The 22,412-nt window shown below is 35.6% G+C and overlaps 1 protein-coding gene across 1 annotated transcript in view; it reads left to right on the forward strand.

Moving 5' to 3' along the window:
* Vps15 (vacuolar protein sorting 15) overlaps positions 1–22,412 on the forward strand; it is a 529,585-nt gene that overhangs the window by 388,848 nt on the left and 118,325 nt on the right. The window contains exon 26 of the mRNA XM_090391958.1: positions 18,594–18,825. Coding sequence (XP_090248084.1) covers positions 18,594–18,825 — 232 coding nt within the window. The remainder of the gene's footprint in view (positions 1–18,593; positions 18,826–22,412) is intronic.

Here is a 22,412-nt window from a genome sequence, read left to right on the forward strand (position 1 = left end):
CTCTAATCAACAAGCTCTTAAACAAGAATTAAAGATTATTGAAGGTATAAGGAAGATGAGATGAGAAGTAATGAACATTCGGTGGATCACCTATTAAAATACATTGTTGTTGCGAGCTAGGAAATGAAAGAAATTAATAAATAATTAATATTTAAGATAATTTTTTTTTTTTAATGATTACATAAAATAAAAGTCTCCCAGATCTTCGAGAGAGTGAGACAATTATTTCGATTTAAATTCGGTCAGTGTAAAATAGCTTCACAATTTACTTTGAAGAAGCATTTATATTTGAACCTGCATCAATGAAGGAGAATAGCTTTATCCCACTGGATATTATGGGTAGTGTTAATACTGTGTTGTGCTAGACCAGACTTCTAAGGTTTGTTGTATTCAATATAATATTGATGTTCTTTAATTCCTTTTTCCACAGAACGGCCAGTTTATCCAAAATAAGAAACATCGCATTCACATGGTATTTGGTAAGCGCCAGCCAAAGATAGAGATGACAGTTTATCTTTTGTAGAAGGCAATAAGGAAGAAATTTTGTTGATAGGAATATACTATGGGTTCTGAGATGCCTGGAATGTAGGGGATTGGAACTCTGCAGACTATATTGAATTATATTGAATACAACAAACCTCAGAAGTCTGGTCTAGCACAACACAGTATTAACACTACCCATAATATCCAGTTGGATAAAGCTATTCTCCTTCATAGATGCAGGTTCAAATATGAATGCCTCTTTAAAGAAAGTTGTGAAGCTATTTTACACCTAAGGTTTCTTCAACAGTCTGCAGAGTTTCAATCCCCTACATTCCAGGCATCTCAGAACCCATAGGTAAAATTTTGAAAAAGTACCAATTGATTCCCACGTATATTCCAATCAACAAAATGTCTTCTTTATTGCCTTCTACATAAGCAAACCACCTGTCACCAAAATTGTTTGAGCATTTGAAGGCCGAAAGGCAATTATCTCACCAGAACAGTCAGCAACTTGTAGACCTTCCATGACATGCAGTAGTTATTGCTGTCAAGGGTGGCCCAACATGTTATTGACTGCATCCATCATGTATGGCCTGCCAAACAAGTGGTGTCCTTATACTTTTGGCAGGACAGTATATATAATAAGCAAGAGAAATTAGTCAAAACAGTAAACTAGCTGTATACCACACAGGTTCTAAATGATTTTGACTTATGGATCTGAGAGCTGGGTTAGAAATAAAACATTTGATCAAAGACTGGAGACCACAGATATAAGATTTCTGAGAAAGATTACAGTAGATAACAGACTGCATCGATAGCAATATCATATTAAAAATGACGATCTTTGGAAAGAACTTGATGTTGTTAGCATTCAGGGTATTAGCATAGTTAATCTCAGGCAGTGTATGATTATTTTAACAGAACGGGAGAGTAAAGTTTAGCAAAAGAAGTGTTTTTTTGCCATAATGGCAGGAAAACGACCCAGAGGAAGACTAAGGTCTAGATGGATTGGTACGGTGAAATGCACCCAAAAAAAAATTTGAATCTTGACAGATAACAGATTAATTTGGAGGAAAATTGTTGATAGGAGGTTAGTAATGATCTAACTTTTTTATGTAGTATTATTGTTCTATCATAATATCCAGTCCACCTCCTTTAGGGTACATATCAGGAGTTTGATTATGAGCATCTGGACCTTTTGGAGATGTTCCTTTATTGATGCAATGATGCATTTCCTCCCCCCATTATGATTAATGCTTCACTACTTTTCCCTCCATCATGTTTCTAATTATCTGAACTCGCTATTCAATCCATTTCATTAGCCAAGGAGACTTGTTCTTTAACATTACTTAAGGTTACTTGAAAGTGTTAAAAGGTTAATGATTAGGATACAATTATTAAAAGAACACATAAGTCCACAGTAATGACTTTTTAATTAATAAAGATTCAGATATTTCATACTAAAACTAATAGTATATCTTCAGTGTTACAAACAAATAGAAATGGAATACAAGTAATGAACATTCAGTGGATCACCTATTAAAATAATTGTTGTCACACAAAAGAAATTAATAAATAATTAATATTTAAGATAATTTTTTTTTTTAATGATTACATAAAATAAAAGTCTCCCAGATCTTCGAGAGAGAGTGAGACAATCATTTCGATTTAAAGAGGCGTTCATATTTGAACCTGCATCTATGAAGGAGAATAGCTTTATCCCACTGGATATTATAGGTAGTGTTAATACTGTGTTGTGCTAGACCAGACTTCTGAGGTTTGTTGTATTCAATACAATATTGATGTTCTTTAATTCTTTTTTCCACAGAATGGCCAGTTTGTCCAAAATAAGAAACATTGCATTCACATGGTATTTGGTAAATGCCAGCCAAAGATAGATTCACACCATTGCTCTAGGAAAGTGGTTAACCAGCACCTCCTGTACCTAGAGGCATTGAGTCTTGTGCTCACACCACATATGGGTCCCACACTTGCAGAACAGAACACTGTCCATACCATGACTCCACCAGTAGGTCCTTCACTGTGGGTACGAGACAGTCTTGAGATATGACCCTTTGTGAGGGCACCTCCAGACCAACACACATCCATCCAATTGGTGGAAAGTAAAGTGACTCTCATCACTTTCACTCACTGGTCCAGTGCTGATGCTCTTGACACCAGTACAGACACCGCCAAGCATTCATCCCTGAGATGAAAGACTTCCTCTTTACAGCCTGCCCAAAAAATTCCATCTCATGAAGAGCATCGTACTGTTCGTGTTGATGGGCCACACTGGGAGCTGGAAGGAGAAAACCAGCCAGGTCAACTGATACAGTAACTGTGATGGCCTGAAGAGTGGTCCTATGAGTCTTTGTGACCTCTTTGGCAATGGCCCGTTTGTTGCAGTCTGAATGGATATGGGGTCTTCCTGATTGTGGTGCAACCATTGTAGCACCCTGCTTCTCGTATTTCTGTACAATTTCATGTATACTGGGTTGTGGATGCCTGGTCTCAAGGTTGGCCTTGCCACTTATATGGCACTCAATGATCATGCCTCATTCAAAATCACTTAACTGACATGTCTAGGGCATATGCTGACCAGTTGTGTTCTATAAAACTGACTCCTCAGATGTCTGTTACCTTCCTTTTATAGCAGATCCCCCAATGCAGTACTTTATGGGAGGTCAGTACGTTATATCTAGGGGAGGGGGGGGTTGGATACTTTTGGTAGGGCAGTGTATATTTTAAATTTATTCAGTCAACTTCCTACCATACCAGCTTTGTAAATTCTGTTGTCTATTAGCATATTTAATTTGCCATCTTTGCTAAAAATGATGCACCCAGGTGTACTCAAAACAATTAGTGGATATTTTGGTTTTCTTGTAAATTATAAAGTTATAAAAATAATTTACAAATGTAACACAATTTGTAATAAATATCGATTATTTAAACAATATCTCATCAATTACACCCTATCCATAAGTAAGAAATATTTATTCATATATAAAGTACCCAATAGTTATAATTATTTGCAGAAATTTATAATTACCCGACAGAAACTAAAATATTTTACTTGTTCCATAAGTTCTCCATTCAAGATACAGTTAATGTTTTTAATGTTTTGGCCTATTTTCATTGTCTTTGTCTTTTTGTTGCTGATTTTCACACCAAATTTATTATGACAGTTATTCAATTTATTCAAGGAATCCTACGTTGTACTGAATTTATTTAAGAATATAAGCTATCATCTGCAGAAAGTAAAGAACTAAGATTAACATCTCCAATTTTAATTTTTAATACCACTTTCCTTCATAATGTGATACATATGGATGATGAATAACAATGGAGATATTGTGCACCTTTGTCTCACACCTGATTTAACATCAAACCATCTTCATGTACCTCCTTCAATTCTAACTGCTGACTTAGAATTGAAGGAGGATTCATACATTCATTCATACATAGACTATGAATTGACTGATACAATGAACCATTTACACCATGTAACTGCAGCACTTTGAACAACTTTTCCCTTGGCAGATTACGAAACTTAGATACGATCCTTGTTATATTCCCATGATTTCTCAACTATCTGTCTTAAAGTAAAAATCTGATCCTGACAACCTCTATTTGGCCTGAACCCAACTTGTTCACATTTAAGCTTTCCTCCCACAATTTTTCTTGACTTTTTCTCAAGTATAGTTATATATATCTTACCAGGAACACTCAGTAGGAAATTCCTCTGCAATTCTCACATTTAGTGTAATTTGTCTTTTTATAGATTACTACTATGTGAGCTCTCTTTATCAGGAATCCCTCTGATCAGGTGTTTGGCATTATGCAGTGTGTAGCCACTATAAAATTTTCATACTTTCAAATTTGAGCATTTCTGGTTGAATATCAACTACTCCAGCTGCCTCTCCAATATTTAATATTTTGGATAGCTTTTTATGCTTCAAGTACTGATATATAATGTTTTTGCCCAGTGCTTTAAAAAAAAAAAATCGCCACTCATATGAGAGTTTCATAATATCCTAATATAAACTGAACAAGAAAACAATAGCTTAGGTCACATATTATTGGTGCTTTTTTTTTAATAATTTAATAAGTGTTTTCTTAGATTAATTGGTGTATCTTTAGTATATTATTGTAGTTTTTTTTTTAAACTGGATTTTTTGTATTAGTGCATTTAGTAACATAACTGTAGATATATTGTTAGTTTTTAATAATGGAGCAAAAAACTTACTATAACAAAGCAATGTCTAAAGCACAAGTTAATGTAGTTGATAATATACCTGGGAATAATCTGACATTGGAAATATTTCAATTAAAAGAAATTATTAGAAAATGGACTAGAGGAGTGGAGAAATGTTTAAAGAAACTTAGAGAGGATAAGAAAAATGACCAGAACAAGAAGAGGTGGGAAAGCACTGAGCATGGTAAGAAAATAACAATAACAACAACAACATAAGTCATTAAAAATATAAGAAAATGGAAATAATATAGTACAGAAATTCAAAAATAAAATTTGAACTTGCCAATGGAGTCACTATTTCTAGCTTCCTGAGTGTAAAATTAAAGATGTGAGAAATTTAACAGAAAAGAAGAGCAAAAGATGTCAGTTCTTGCTGGAACTAATGATAACTATACTGTGAGAGAGAGAGGGTATGAAAGGTCTGTTGGAAGAAGCAAGAAAGAAATATAAGAGAGGAAAAACTGTTAGTTTGCTACCAAGATATGACAATTAAGGAGGCTATGAAATTAAATGTTCAATGTACACGTTGTGTAAAGAAATGGATGTCAGTTTTTGAATGTATGGAGTGTGTTTGGCGGCAGAAAAGACGTGTAAGAAGCATGGCCTGCACTTGAATGGATCTGGCAACAAGAGTCTGGAAAAATTACTTATTGGGGTGAGACATAATGCTGAGTATCAGGAAAACTAGATCATCATAGGAGGAATGGTGAGGTCTGTGATAATGATATGAATGGCACCGAGAATGGTTATGTCTGGCAAAGGGTTGGAAATATATACTTTGGGTTCAGACCTTTTGATGGATCTGGGGAAAATGGAAAAGAGAAAGTTCTGCAACAGCGCAAAGAAAACTGCAGATGTAAGTATAAGAAAAGGACAGGTGGTAATTTGTTATGTGTATACACAAACAACAGGAGCATCAAAAACAAAGGTGTTGAGTTTCTTGCTTTATTGATTACATTTCAAACTAAGATTGTTTATATAAGAGTCATATGTTGTAACTGGGATTGAGTGTAAAGGGTATAATATTTTTAGGAAAGTGAAAAATTAGGAAAGGAGGGAGTACTACTAATGATATCAGATGACTTAAGTCCAATTAGGATAGAAACACATGAAAGCAATAATGTAATAATGTCTCATGGAGCAGTGATTTGGAGGCTAACAAAAATGTAGGGTGAGGTGTTCAGACTTGACGGTTCAGTTTCTGCACAACTTTTACATAGGTTGTGCAGAAAGAATGATGTCAAATTTTGAATCTGTGGTCTGTATTTGACAAGAAGTAATTGTACAATGCTGATGGACTGCATCTAAATGGTTTTGGTGTTAGGTGTCTAGAACTTTGTTCACTGAGCATGCTGAAGCACAAATTCAGGAAAACTTAAGGCAATTAGGGTGGAAGCAGATGAGTTTGTGTGAAGGCACCCATGAGGAAAGTGAGTGTGAGAAAAAATATTGAATAGGGTAGTCAATTCAAGATACTGCAGTTTCTATATACTAATGCCAGAAGTATTAGGAACAAGAGGGAGGAGTTTTTGTCATTGGTTACTGCAACCTCACCAAAAGTTATAGCTAACAACAGATGTAGTTACAGGGATAGAATGTGAAGGGTTTAGTATTTTCATGGAAGATAAAGAAGATATGATGGAGGGAGGGGTAATGCTGATGATAGTGGATGAATTGCAGCCAAAAAGAATAGGAGATAGACAGGAGGGTGGCAGTCATTTGAAGCTGTCTGGCGGGAGGCCAGTAAGACTTACTGTCTTACTTGCTATAGGCCAGGTAGTTCAATGGATGATCTGGAAGACATGCATTACTAAATTAGTACAACGTGATTATTATGGGAGACTTCAACTATGGAGATATAGACTGGAAGAAAAAAGGATCACATGGCAGGAAGGAAAATAACTTATACACCTACTAAGAGATAATTACTTGAGGCAGCATGTGATGGAGGGGACTAGGAAGTGAGAGAGTACTGGACCTGATCATAGGATCTATAACCAAGGTCTGCTGTGAGCATTAGTTGTCGAGTTACATTCACTGAAGTGAGCACGTGCACAAGCTGTTTGTCGGATTAGTGACAATGAAAAAGCTTGAAGAACAACATGTGTGTGTGAGATTTTGCTGCACACTTGGTAAAAACTTTACAGAGACATTTCAATTGCTTGACCAAGCATACAGGGAGGACTGTGAAAGCAGAGCTATGACTTGTTTAAGCGTCAATGGATGAGTCAGTCAAAGATCAAGGGGATGTTGGTTGTGTTTTTTGATTGGAAAGGCATTATCCATTATGAATTTGTACCATGTGGTCAGATGGTAAACAAAGAGTTGTACCAGGAAGTTTAGTAGAGGGATGTGCACAGGAAGAGGCCTGAATTGTGGGAGAACCAGACTTGGATGTTGCACCAGCTCACCTGCAGTTATATGGCAAAACATCAGACATCCGTTGTGCCCCATCTGCCCTATTCTCTGGACTTAGCTCAGCAGACTTTTTTCCTATTTCCCAAACTTAAAATCATTTGAAAGGATGTCGTTTCCAAATCATAGAGGAGATTCAGGAAAATGTGATAAGAGAACTCCACCCATCACAGAAAGTGTGTTCCAGGAAGCATTCCAACAACGAATGATAGAAGAAATGTTGGGAGCAGTGTATCACCAGTAGAGGGAACTACTTTGAAGGGACGGTGCTTAAAATGTTGTAAAATAAGCAATAAAGTCTTTATAGCAAAAGTTCGTTTTTTTTTTTTTTTTGAACACACCTTGTATATTCCTGATTGCATTTCTGTTGACTGTTTTCTACTACTATGTTGTCGCTGCTTGTTTCATTTAGCAACATTCCAGACATCTAGAATATTTTTGTCTTCAGTTTTCATATTGCCTTTTCATATTTATTATCTTTGAATCCTAGTACTATTTCTTCCATTTCTGAGTTTTTTTCAATAGCCTCCAGAATATTCTACAATTTCTGATATTTATTTTTTATGTTCTTACTAAAGTCTTCCTATGGCTTTTTGGTTTAGCTACTTTCACAAAGTGCTTTACTTTCTTACATTTTTTCCCCATAGTCTCTCAGAGAGTCTCAGCTGACTTACTTGCCAGGGATAAGCTTTCTTCTTTTCCTTGACTGTCTCTAACTTTCTGAGTCAACCATGGAGTTCTGATTTTAATATCCTTGCAGACACTTTTCCACATGCTTCTCTGGCTGAAGGCCCAGATGCTCACAATGAAAAACAAAAAGATATTTTCCAACAGAGACTAATGTTAAAAACATGAGTCCAAACAGCATCTAACAAGTCCATGCCATACATTTAAGGAAAATCAGTACTGGAATGTTTTTTCCAATTGGTGCATAATGATTTTCATTAGAAGATAATAAATGTTCATCATGAGAAATATTTACTCCATTTTGAGTAAATGTTACTTTTTCAATGAATAAAGCATCTTTTTACATATCAGGATTTATGAATATCCAAAGAGAAAAGTTCATTCACACCTCATAAAGGAGCTATATTTCTTACAAATTATATGAAATGAAAGACCTCCAAGGCACACAATTATTTGCTGAGTACTTGTTTCTGAATGCAGTTTACTACTCAAAGCACATTAATTTCACGTTTGTGATTAGTAGGATGCTCAGATACGACCAAATTATTTAGCCCCCCCCCCTCCTGGCTAGCCAATAGAAAAAAATATTAAATCACAAATAATTCAATTTTTTCCCCATGTCACATTGTGGATGTACATAGTTATTATTATGGGCAACTTCAGGGAGTCCTTAGACTCATCGAGGGAAGCCCTAAACATCGTGTCCACACAACTATACGACATTCTCATAGTATCTATCATACCTTGCCTTGAACTCACTCACCGTCATAGCACACACAACAGACTCTGGCAGCTTATTTCACTCATTTACCACTCTAAAAGTAAAGAACCCGGCTCTAACACCCTTGCTAACCACACTCTTTCCCAAGCTTCCATAGGTGTCCCCTAGTTCTCGCACCACCAGTCCTGATCTCAAAAATATCCTCTGAATTAATCCTATAGAAACCCTTTGGCAATTTGTATGTCTCAATCATATCTCCCCTTTTCCACCTATCAACTAATTTCTGCAACCCACAAATCTTCAACCTGTTCTCATAATAAGGTTCATTCCATAGACCTGCTATCATCTTGGTCACTCGCCTCTGGATCCTCTCCACTTCCTCCCCATCAAGAAGAAACCTAGGTAATCAAATATGGGCACAGTAGTCGAGATGAGGTCTTATCAAGGCTCGGTACAGAGGTACAATAACTTGCTTGTCTCTGCTCGTCAAAGTATTTTTCAACAACCAAGTGAGTCGATGAGCTGATGTGCAATGTGCCCTGCTAAACTTCATCTCCCTATCCACCAAGTCCCTGGCCTCATCAATCTCCTGGAGTACAGTTCCTCCAATGTGGTATACTGCTGCTAATCTTTTCACCCCAAAATGCATAACCTTACATTTTGTCACATTAAATTGACATCCATTCTCCTTAGCCCAGAACTCCAATCTATCCAAGTCGTCCTGCAAGATTTTGACATCTTCTGCATTCACTATTGCCCTACCCAACTTTGCATCATCAGTGAACAAATGAACTGTTTCTCTTAGATCCTTCCCTGTATCGTTAATGAACAAATTAAACAGCAGTGGTCCAAGAACAGAACCCTGCGGCACACCACTAGTCACAGGCCGTCTTTTGGACTCTACTCCTGAATAAACTACTCTCTGATATCTCTCCATCAATCACCCACCTATCCATCTCACCAACCCTATATCCATTCCCATATGTTGTAGTTTACAGATTAGAATTCCATGTGGTATCCTGTCAAATGCCTTAACCAGGTCCAGCCATATCACTGTAAATCCATTATCCTTATCCAGTTCAGCCGTCACTGTGTTATAAAACTTGAGCAAGTTACTGAGGCATGACTACCCTTCACAAAGCCATGCTGTCCCCCGTACAGTATCTCATTTTCATCAATCCATTCCTGTATTTTTCCCTTGACGGCTAATGAATTATCAGTGCCCTTATCCAAGACCTTGACAATGACTCTTGATATGCTGATCAGTCGTAATTTGCAACAGTAGTCTTGTATCCTCCTTTATGCAGTGGAACTATTTCCCCTCTTTCCACACCTTCGGGACTAAACCAGACCCGAGACTCAGATTAAACAACATGGTCAAGGGCACTGATAATTCATTAGCCGCTTCACGTAAGACCCGCGCCGGTATACCATCTAGTCAGGAATAATATAACCAGGAAATCACTTATTCATAAACAGCAACTGTCACATTATCATTAAAAGAACTGTAAATTAATGTAATGCCAGCACACTCATTTGGAAACTTCAGTCAGCATCTTTTCAGAAAAAAAATATAGTTAAACACGCGAGACCAATAATACATAACATAATGTACTTTTACAAGTTCCAAGAATGACTGAGAACTAGATTATATAACTAAACCATGTGATGTAATGCCAGTCAGATGCTACAAATGGCTAAATCATGAAATGACTATATTAATCCACATGAACCCAGAATTGGAACTTTGTTGATATAAATTTTTGTTGAATCACTCAAAGAATCACCTGTCAAGTGGCTGATTCTCTCATTAAGTAGCATGCACATTGTCATCATCATCACTATCTTATTCACTATCTTCTTCCACCTTTCTTTGTCCAGTGCACAGTTTCAGTATGCCCATTCTGCAACAGTCCTTTACGTCGTCTATTCATTCTCTGTATGATCTACCTCTTCTGTTTACACCAAACATGAATGTCTTTATCTTCCGGTCCTCACTCATTCTGCAGATGTGTCCAAATAATTGCAGCTTTCATTTTATAGTCTTCTGAATTAGATTCTCCTTTGGTTATATCTTCCAATAGAGCTCTTCATTTGTGACTTTCTGTACCCATCCTATTCTTAGAATCTTCCTGTAACAATTTCTTTCAAATGCCAAAATTCTTTTTCTTGAGTCCTTATTTATCACCAGTTTCAGATCCATACGGTACACCGCTGAAGATGCATGTTTCCCGTACTCTTAGTTTTGTTTGAGGCTGATCCCTTTACTTTTCCAGATGTTATCCATGGCTTTCAGATTTGTTCTTCCCTTTGCAATCCTGATCTTTATTTCTTTTTTACAGTCCAAATTATATGTCATTTTACTTCCTAAATATGCAAATTGTACTACATTTTCTATATCAATTCCATCCACTTGTATCTTTTGTTTCATGTTCTTCTCATCAAATACCATTGTCTTTGTTTTTTCCAAGTTCATAACAAGTCCAAATCTTTTCCTTTCCTCATTTAACAGTTTCAATGTTTTTTGTAGTTCTCTTTCATCTTCTTCAATAATAAGAATGTCATCTGCAAACCTCAGATTGTTAATTATCATCCCATGCACTGATTATACTTTTTGCATCTTCCTTCATTTTATCCATTGCTCTTTCTAAATGAGCGATGAAAATGCTTGATGACATTGGGTCCCCCTCTGATACCTCTGCTTGTTTTTAACCATTTCCCCAAATCATCATCTATTATAACTGCTGCAACTGCATTCTTATAAACATCTTTTAATATAGCTATTAGTTTTTTGTCAATTCCATAGGATTCTAGCACTGCTAATGTCACTTTCTGGTCGATACTGTCAAATGCCTTCTGAAAATCAACAAAGCAAGAATATATGTTTTTGTTTTCTCTCCTAGCTTTCTCTGCTATTAACCACATTGTCAAAATCTGTTGAACTGTAGTTCTATCTTTTCTAAATCCTTTTGCTTGTCTGCAAGGTATGCTTCCAATTGTGTTCTCAATCTTTCTGTCAATATCATTATTACCTTATAAGATGACAAGGCAACTGTTCTATAATTTTTACATTCTAGCTTATTTCCTTTCTTGTATAATGTCACTAATATTGATTTCACCCACTCCTCTGGCATTTTTCCTTCTTTTCATACCATATTACATAGTTGGTGCATTTCTGTAACCATACTTTCGCTACCATATTTAATCACTTCTCCAGTGATGTTATCGTTACCAGGGCTCTTGTTGTATTTTAGCCGTCCTATTGCTTTTCTACCTCTCCACTTAAAATGTCCATATGATACTCATTACTTAGTAGTGATATCTGCTTCAATTCTTCAGTCAGTTTCCCAACTATCTAAGTCTACTTTTTTTTCATATAACTCACTACAGTATCTTGTCCACCGCTGTACAATTTTATCTTTATTTATCAATACTTTGCATTATGAAAAATTATGGAGACAACTACTCTGTTAGAGCAAAACTTTAATATAAACCAAAATGAACACTCGACTTTACAACCTTCATATCAAAGTCATCATCTGGAACATACACACATATATATATACAGAGAAACAAGCTGCACATACAATCTACATGGTTTGCTAAAGTTATTGACCAACCATTACAACAATTATTGGTCTAACTTCTGGTAAGAAAAAAAAAAAAACCTTTACTACATCAAAGCTAGAGTCCTATTATTATTATTATTATTATCTATTAGGTTACAAAATTAAATTGGGCTGGAGAGCAACATATTTATATATATATATTTTTTTTTTTAAGAATTGAATGACTAGAACCGAGATTTAAGTAAAAAAGGTTTTAATATTAAAAACTACTAGTTTCGGCTTGTAACAGCCTTCATCAGGTGACATTATAAAAGAAAGAAAAAGAAAAAACATTGAAGCTTAAATAAACTAAGAACATCATAGAGCATCTCTATACATAATTAACATTAAAACGTTGTGGTTGTATTTAAAGCTGTTCTTTCGTTTGTGGTATTGTTGGGAAAGTAAACCACAAACGAAAGAACAGCTTTAAATACCACCACAACATTTTAATGTTAATTATGTATATAGACTCTCTATGACGTTCTTAGTTTATTTAAGCTTCAATGTTTTAGTGTTTTTTCTTTTTTCTTTCTTTTATAATGTTACCTGATGAAGGCTGTTTACGAGCCGAAACTAGTAGTGTTTTAATATTAAAACCTTTTTACTTAAATCTCGGTTCTAGTCATTCAATTCTTTTAAAAAATATGCATGCTAACCAAGTTAATAATCATTCATTCATATATATATATATATATATATATATGTGTGTGTGTAAAAAGTTTTTACCTCGGGGAAGTAAGCAAAACAGTTAAGTTTGCGCCTGAACATAGCTCAAGTCTAAAGGTAGTGCAACACTAGGGCAAATCGTTGTAAAAGTGGGTAAAGATCTGATCACTATTCTTAGTATTTCCCATAATGTAAAACACATCTCACAAAGAGATGTATACTGTTATACATTATGGGTGTGGGGGGATCACTACCCAGACCGGTTTCAACCTTTTTTGAGGTCTCCTCAGTGAGTAGCTAGACCTTGAAATACCAAGGTTTTTAGTAATACAGAGCCTTATCAACTTTACCTATACAAGTTGCTACAAGGTGCTTTTACTTTGAATAAGAAACTCTGGATGAGATAAAGATGTAAAAGGTTTTTTACCTTGGGCATAATATATATTAAGGATACCAAGTAATTTTATAAACTTGGTTTTTTTATTCCTTCTTTACCCACCTTTACAAGGAGTTGCCCTGGTGTTGCACTACCTTTAGACTTGAACTATGTTCAGGCGCAAACTTAACTGTTTTGCTTACTTGGGAGAAGGAGTAAAAAAACCAAGTTTATAAAATTGCTCATCATCATCATCAAATTCCTGCCATGTACCCTCAAGGGGTGTACAGGATATGACAGTACTACATGAAAAATTTACATCATTACTACTATAATTTTCCTCCAAATCAGTCTGTTACTTGTCAAGACTCCAACATTATCAGATCTTATATTTCTATTGTCTAAGGCACTTTGTACCGTATCAATCCACCTATATCTTGGTCTTCCTCTGGGCCGTTTTCCTGCCAACCTGGCAGAGAACACGTGTTTTGCTAATCTTTCCTCTCCAATTCTATTTAAGTGGCCATACCACCTGAGATTAGCTCTGCTAACGCATTCCCGGATGCTGACAAGGTCAAGTTCTTTCTTAATATCCTCATTTTTAATATGATATTGCCATTGATGCCATCTGTTCTTTCTCAGGACTCTCATATCTGTGGTCTCTAGTCTTTGGTCAAGTGTTTTACTTCTGACCCAGCTCTCAGATCCATAAGTTAAAACTGGTTTGGACACTGTCTTGTATACAGCTAATTTAGTGTTCCGACTAATTTCTCTCTTATTCCAAATGAATTTATTCAATTGACTTCCCACCATACCAGCTTTGCTGATTCTGTTGTCTATTTCTATATTTAATTTACCATCTTCAGTAAAAATCGTGCCTAAGTAACTGAAATATTTTACTTGTTCCACAGGTTCTCCATTCACAACACAGTTGACATTTTCAATGATTCTGCCTATTTTCATTGTCTTTGTCTTTTTATTGCTTACCTTCATCCATATTTATTACAACAGTTATTCAATTTAATCAGAGAATCTTGCAGACTTGTAGCGGATTTATTTAGAAGTATAACATCATCTGCATAAAGCAAAGAGCTGACATTAACATCTCCAATTTTGATATCAGGTTTAATACCACTTTCCTTCATAATGTGATCCATATAGATAATGAATAACAGAGGGGATAATGTACATCCTTGTCTCACACCAGATTTAACATTAAACCATCTTCCTATACTTCCTTCAATTCTAACTGCTGACTTACAACTCAAATAAAGACTAAGTATTGCTTGATATAATGCCCCATTGACACCATATAACTGTATCGAATAGCTTCTCTCTCTTGGCACCTTGTCATATGCCTTTTCCAAATTGACAAAACTTAAATACAGATCTTTGTTATATTCCCATGCCTTCTTGACAGTTTGTCAAAAAGTGAAGCTCTGATCCTGACAGCCTCTATTTGGCCTGAATCCAGCTTGTTCTTCACCAAGCTTTTCTTCCACAATTCTTCTCAACCGTTTCTCAAGTATACTTGCATAGATCTTGCCAGGAACACTCAGTAGGAAAATACCTCTGTAATTCTCACATTCAGTTTTATTTCCCTTTTTATATATGGGTACTATGAGAGTTCTACTCCAATCATCGGGAATTCATCCTTCTGTCCAGGCTTTCTGAACTGTGCAGTCCAGCCACTGTAAGACTCTTATACAACATTACTTCAGCATTTCTGGTCGAATATCATGTACTCCTGCTGCCTTTTCACATTTCAAGCCTTTGATGGCTTTTTCTACTTCAAGTATGGATATTTATTCCTGACTGCATGCCTGGTCAGTGTTTTTTATCACTGTGCTGTTATCACTGCTTGTTTCATTTAGCAGTTTTTCAAAGTAATTACTCCATACTTCAAGGATGTCTTTTTCTCCTGTTTTCATGTCACCTTTATCATCTCTAACTCCTTTTACAGCACTCTTTCCTCCATTCCTAAGCTTCTTCAACAACATCAAGAATATTTTGCCACCTTCTTGATATTTATTTTCTATATTCTTGCCAAAGTCCTCCAATGACTTTTGTTTAGCTAGTTTTACACACTGTTTAGCTTTCTTACATTTGTCTCTGTATTCTGTAAGAGTAAAAGTTGACTTATTTGCCAGGAACTTTTGATATGCTTTCTTCTTTTCCTTCACTGCCTCTTTAACTTCCTGTGTCCACCAGGGAGTTCTGATTTTTTTATCCTTGCACACAACCTCACACATGCCTCTCTGGCAGAATCAATCAATGTTTTCTTCAGAGTTTGCCACTGAATCTCCAAGGTTTGATTCCTGTTCTCAAACTCTTTCATTTTCTTTTCAATAATCTTTCTGTATTTTAGTCTACAGTTCACATCTGAGAGCTACTCAACTTTTATTCGCTTTAAAACTTTCTTACATGTTATTTTTTTCAATATAAAATTCAATTTTATCCTTCTCAAGACTAAATAATGATCACTTCCAATTTCAAATCCTCTGTACACTCTGGTGTCCTACACCAGGGAGAAAACATCACTATCAACAATAACATAATCAATGAGACTTTTCTTATTCCTAGCCTCTTCTCTCCATGTGAATTTGTGCACATTTTCATGTTGGAACATGGTGTTAGTAATTACCAGTCCATGTCCTGAGCAGAAATCCAACAGATATTTGCCATTATTATTAGCTTTGCTCGTTTCTCCAAATTTTCCCAAAATATTTTTATATGTCTCACAATCATTTCCTACTCTGCTATTTAGATCCCCAACAAGGACCAACTTTTCCTTTTTCATTGTGTCAGTTGCTTTTTCTAAAGCCTCAAAAAATTCTTCCACTTCTACCTTAGTAGAACCTTCTGTGGGACCATAGGCACAAATAAGTCTCATTGTCCAGTTCCCCATTCTCATATTTGCCCACATTACTCTACTTGAGACTGACTGCCATTCAAGAAGATTAGCCTCATATTTTGTGTTGAATACTATAGCTACTCCTTCTTTTCCTTGATTGTCATTGCCTGAATATAACATTTTGTATTTATTGCTCAGAAAGATCTCACCAGTTTTGGTCTTTTCTGTTTCAGTTGCCCCTATTATGTCAATCTGGTACTTATCTAATTCCTCAGCTAGCTCCATTTCTTTGCCATTCAGGCTTCTTACGTTGATAGTACCAGTCTTTAACTCTGGTGATGTTGAGTTGGGGTTTGTTTTCAGATTTGTTCCAGTAGCTGACTTTTCGCTGTTCGCCCTGGTTCCCTGGCGAAAACAACGGGGGCCTTGTTTAACCGGGCGACGCCCCAGCCGGCATGAAATTTTGTCATGTTGTACCATCATTTTTTATTTTGGTTTAACCAATAAGAATACAATTTGGTTGGCTAAATCCCAATTTGCCAGCCCATCCTCGTTCGTTCAGTATCAAAGTAGATACCCAACAGGGTGCACCACGAGAAGGTGAGGATTGGACATTAGGTCAGAAGGATGGTCTGTTCTCCGCATTCCTTTAAAGGCTATGTGGAGGTCTCCTCTCAGTTATACAGCTTTGACCCTTAAGCACCCCAAATTACTTGGTATCCTTAATATATATTATCCACAAGGTAAAAAACTTTTTACATCTTTATCTCATCCAGAGTGTCTTATTCAAAAGTAAAAGCACCTTGTAGCAACTTGTATAGGTAAAGTTGATAAGGCTCTGTATTATTAAAAACCTTTGTATTTCAGGGTCTAGCTACTCACTGAGGAGACCTCAAAAAAGGTTGAAACTGGTCTGGGTAGTGACCCCCCCCCACCCATAATGTATAACAGTATATATCTCTTAGTGAGATATGTTTTACGTTATGGAAAATATTAAGAATATCTCTTAGTGAGATGTGTTTTACATTATGGGAAAGACTAAGAATAGTGATCAGAGCTTTACCCACCTTCAATGAGTTGTTTTGGTGTTGCCACCTTTAGACTTGAACTACGTTCAGGTGCAAACTTAACTGTTTGCTTACTTGGGATTAAGAGTAAAATAACCAAGTTTATAAAATTACTTGGTATCCTTAATATATATATATATATATATATATATATATATATATATATATATATATATATATAAAACTATGTGATTATACATATCAATTTCAACCAATTGGTATGGAATAGTTTCCAATACAAGCTGAAAATTGCTTCAAATCCTAAAGTATACTGGAAAGTAAGTAGGTTGAATATGTGCCATCCAAATTCTTGGAATTTTTATGCCACCATTAGGAGTTGAATATGTGTTTTAAATTTTATAGGTGATTTAAAAGTGGCATTAAGATTATAATAGTGTAGGATTCTATTGATTTTTTTCTGATAACCCTTTAATGTATGGGATGGCTATGGTTTTACTGTAATCTATATTCTTTTTCGATGAAGTTTTATGAAGAACTTTATTAATAGTATTTTTGTTATAGCCATTATTTATAAATGTGTTGCTAATTAGTAACGAACCTCGACACCTTGCGGTGTCGAGGTTCGTTACTTGTATTCTAATACTACATCTTCAGTGTTACAAACAGATAGGAATGGAACACTGAAGATGTAGTATTAGTTTTAGTATGGAATATCTGAATTTAATATCTGAATATCTGAATTAATTAAAAAGTCATTACTGTGGACTTATGTGTTCTTTTAATAATTATACAGATACCTCTAAAAATAGGATACAATGTATCAGAGAATTTTGAATGTTGCAACCTATATTCAAAATGCTTGCTATTGATAGAGAGAACAATACAAGCATTATTGTAACACAAAAATGTGTATCTGAGTAGAAAACATATTAACTGTTATAAGAATCTGATTGATGTTTCATTTCTTAAAATAATTCATTTTCCAACTTAAGTGTAATAAGTATTAAGATAATAGTAAAGCATTTTCAACTTTTAATTAAAAAAAAAAAAGCATCAAATTTTTATTTTATTCTCCAAAAGGAGATAGGTGAAAATCTTTTAGTCCTAACTTTTTATTGATAAACTATAAATAATTGACTCAGAAATAGCTGAAAAAGCCTATAAAAAATTCCCCCAGTTAGTGTTGAGAAAGAATCTGCTCATGAGTAAAATTGACGGCATCATGGAAATTATCACAGACTATACAGATACCCTTTAACCAGTTTTTTTTTTTTTTTTTTAATAATTGCTGTATCTCCATACCAGTTAGAAATCTGACCCATTGGTGTGTGCATTTTTTGTTAGATAATGATGAAGCAGCTGTTCTTAAGTATAAAAATTGATGTAAGTTTAAAGCAGTTAAGAAAAGTTGAAAATAAATATTTCTTTCTAACATTTTTGTTACAAATATTTTGTTTTTTTTTCATCTTTGATTTGATATTTTGTATAAATGTCCAGAATGAAGAATGGCAACATATGTTTGGGTCTGCTGAAAATAGGGCTCCATCTTCACCAAAGATGCATCATCATTTGTCTGACCCAACTCCATTGTCAATAAAATCACAGATAAGTAAAGGTATCTCAGCACCACTTGAAGGAATTAATGCAGAACAGAAACAGCCTACACCACCAACAGCAAAAATTTCATCCAACCAGCAACTGCTAGCTGATGAAAAAATTTCTAAATCAAGTAAGGAGAATATTTTTCATCTTTCATTTGCATCATAATATCATAAAAATTATGTTTTAACAACTATTTTGTGAAACATTAAATATTCATTTAATATATATATCATCATCATCATCATCATCATCATCAAATTCCTGCCATGTACCCTCAAGGGGTGTACAGGATATGACAGTACTACATGAAAAAATTACATCATTACTAACTTCCTATCTACAATTTTCCTCCAAATCAGTCTGTTACTTGTCAAGACTCCAACATTATCAGATCTTATATTTCTATCGTCTAAGGCACTTTGTACCGTATCAATCCACCTATATCTTGGTCTTCCTCTGGGTCGTTTTCCTGCCAACCTGGCAGAGAACACTTGTTTTGCTAATCTTTCCTCTCCCATTCTATTTAAGTGACCATACCATCTGAGATTAGCTCTGCTAACGCATTCCTGGATGCTGACAATGTCAAGTTGTTTCCTAATATCCTCATTTTTAATATGATATTGCCATTGATGCCACCTGTTCACGCCTCTAATCTTTCTCAGGACTCTCATATCTGCGATCTCTAGTCTTTGGTCAAGTGTTTTACTTCTGACCCAGCTCTCAGATCCATAAGTTAAAATTGGTTTGAACACAGTCTTGTATACAGCTAATTTAGTGTTCCGACTAATTTCTTTCTTATTCCATATGAATTTATTCAGTTGACTTCCCACGATACCAGCTTTGCTGATTCTGTTGTCTATTTCTATATTTAGTTTACCATCTTCAGTAAAAATTGTGCCTAAGTAGCTGAAATGTTTTACTTGTTCTACAGGTTCTCCATTCACAACACAGTTGACATTTTCAATGATTCTGCCTATTTTCATTGTCTTTGTCTTTTTATTGCTGACCTTCATACCATATCTATTACAACAGCTATTCAATTTAGTCAGAGAATCTTGCAGACTTGTAGCGGATTTATTTAGAAGTATAACATCATCTGCATAAAGCAAAGAGCTGACATTAACATCTCCAATTTTGATATCAGGTTTAATACCACATTCCTTCATAATGTGATCCATATAGATAATGAATAACAGAGGGGATAATGTACATCCCTGTCTCACACCAGATTTAACATTAAACCATCTTCCTGTACTTCCTTCAATTCTAACTGCTGACTCACAACTCAAATAAAGACTAAGTATTGCTTGATATAATGCCCCATTGACACCATATAACTGCAGCGCATTGAATAGCTTCTTTCTTGGCACCTTGTCATATGCCTTTTCCAAATCGACAAAACTTAAATACAGATCTTTGTTATATTCCCATGCTTTCTCGACTATTTGTCGTAAAGTGAAGATCTGATCCTGACAGCCTCTATTTGGCCTGAATCCAGCTTGTTCTTCACCAAGCTTTTCTTCCACAATTCTTCTCAACCGTTTCTCAAGTATACTTGCATAGATCTTGCCAGGAACACTCAGTAGGGAAATACCTCTGTAATTCTCACATTCAGTTTTATTTCCCTTTTTATATATGGGTACTATGAGAGCTCTACTCCAATCATCGGGAATTCGTCCCTCTGTCCAGGCTTTCTGAACTATGCAGTGCAGCTACTGTAAGACTCTTATACCACTATACTTCAGCATTTCTGGTCGAATATCATCTACACCTGCTGCCTTTCCACATTTCAAGCCTTTGATGGCTTTTTCTACTTCAAGTATGGATATGTATTCCTGGCTGCATGCCTGGTCAGTGTTTTTTATCGCTGTGCTGTCATCACTGCTTGTTTCATTTAGCAGTTTTTCAAAGTAATTACTCCATACTTCAAGGATATCTTTTTCTCCTGTTTTCATTTCACCTTTATCATCTCTAATTCCTTTTACAGCACTCTTTCCTCCATTCCTAAGCTTCTTCAACAACCTCCAGAATATTTTGCCACCTTCTTGATATTTATTTTCTATATTCTTGCCAAAGTCCTCCCATGACTTTTGTTTAGCTAGTTTTACACACTGTTTAGCTTTCTTACATTTGTCTCTGTATTCTGTAAGAGTAAAAGCTGACTTATTTGCCAGGAACTTTTGATATGCTTTCTTCTTTTCCTTCACTGCCTCTTTAACTTCCTGTGTCCACCAGGGAGTTCTGATTTTTTTATCCTTGCACACAACCTCACCACATGCCTCTCTGGCAGAATCAATCAATGTTTCCTTCAGAGTTTGCCACTGAATCTCCAAGGTTTGATTCCTGTTCTCAAACTCTTTCATTTTCTTTTCAATAATATTTCTGTATTTTAGTCTACAGTTCACATCTAAGAGCTGCTCAACTTTTATTCGCATTAAAACTTTCTTACATGTTATTCTTTTCAATATGAAATTCAATTTTATCCTGCTCAAGACTAAATAGTGATCACTTCCAATTTCAAATCCTCTGTACACTCTGGTGTCCTGCACCAGGGAGAAAACATCACTATCAACAATAACATAGTCAATGAGACTTTTCTTATTCCTAGCCTCTTCTCTCCATGTGAATTTGTGCACATTTTTATGTTGGAACATGGTGTTAGTAATAACCAGTCCATGTCCTGAGCAGAAATCCAACAGATATTTGCCATTATTATTAGCTTTGCTCTTTTCTCCAAATTTTCCCAAAATATTTTTGTATGTCTCACAATCATTTCCTACTCTGCTATTTAGATCCCCAACAAGGACCAACTTTTCCTTTTTCATTGTGTCAGTTGCTTTTTCTAAAGCCTCAAAAAATTCCTCCACTTCTACCTTAGTAGAACCTTCTGTGGGACCATAGGCACAAATAAGTCTCATTGTCCAGTTCCCCATTCTCATATTTGCCCACATTACTCTACTTGAGACTGACTGCCATTCAAGAAGATTAGCCTCGTATTTTGTGTTGAATACTATGGCTACTCCTTCTTTTCCTTGATTGTCATTGCCTGAATATAACATTTTGTATTTATTGCTCAGAAAGATCTCACCAGTTTTGGTCTTTTTTGTTTCAGTCACCCCTATTATGTCGATCTGGTACTTATCTAATTCCTCAGCTAGCTCCATTTCTTTGCCATTCAGGCTTCTTACATTGATAGTACCGATCTTTAACTCTGGTGATGTTGAGTTGGGGTTTGTTTTCAGATTTGTTCCAGTAGCTGACTTTTCGCTGTTCGCCCTGGTTCCCTGGCGAAACCAACGGGGGCCTTGTTTAACCGGGCAACGCCCCAGCCGGCATGAAATTTTGTCATGTTGTACCATCATTTTTTATTTTGGTTTAACCAATAAGAATACAATTTGGTCGGCTAAATCCCAAATTGCCAGCCCATCCTCGTTCGTTCAGTATCAAAGTAGATACCCAACAGGGTGCACCACGAGAAGGAGAGGATTGGACATTAGGTCAGAAGCCCTGGTCGGTTCTCCGCATTCCTTTAAAGGCTATGTGGAGGTCTCCTCTCAGTTATACAGCTTTGACCCTTAAGCACCCCTTAATATATATATATATATATACAGTAAAACCCCAAAGTTACGCGGTAGGTGGGACCAACAAAAAGTGCGTAAGTCGAATTCGCGTAATTCTGGATATAATTTTGCATATAATTTATATATACAAACA

The sequence above is a fragment of the Typopeltis vanoorti genome, chromosome 4 (assembly GCF_054136105.1).
Source record: "Typopeltis vanoorti isolate ZY-2024b chromosome 4, IOZ_Tvanoo_1.0, whole genome shotgun sequence".
Lineage (NCBI taxonomy): Eukaryota > Metazoa > Arthropoda > Arachnida > Uropygi > Thelyphonidae > Typopeltis > Typopeltis vanoorti.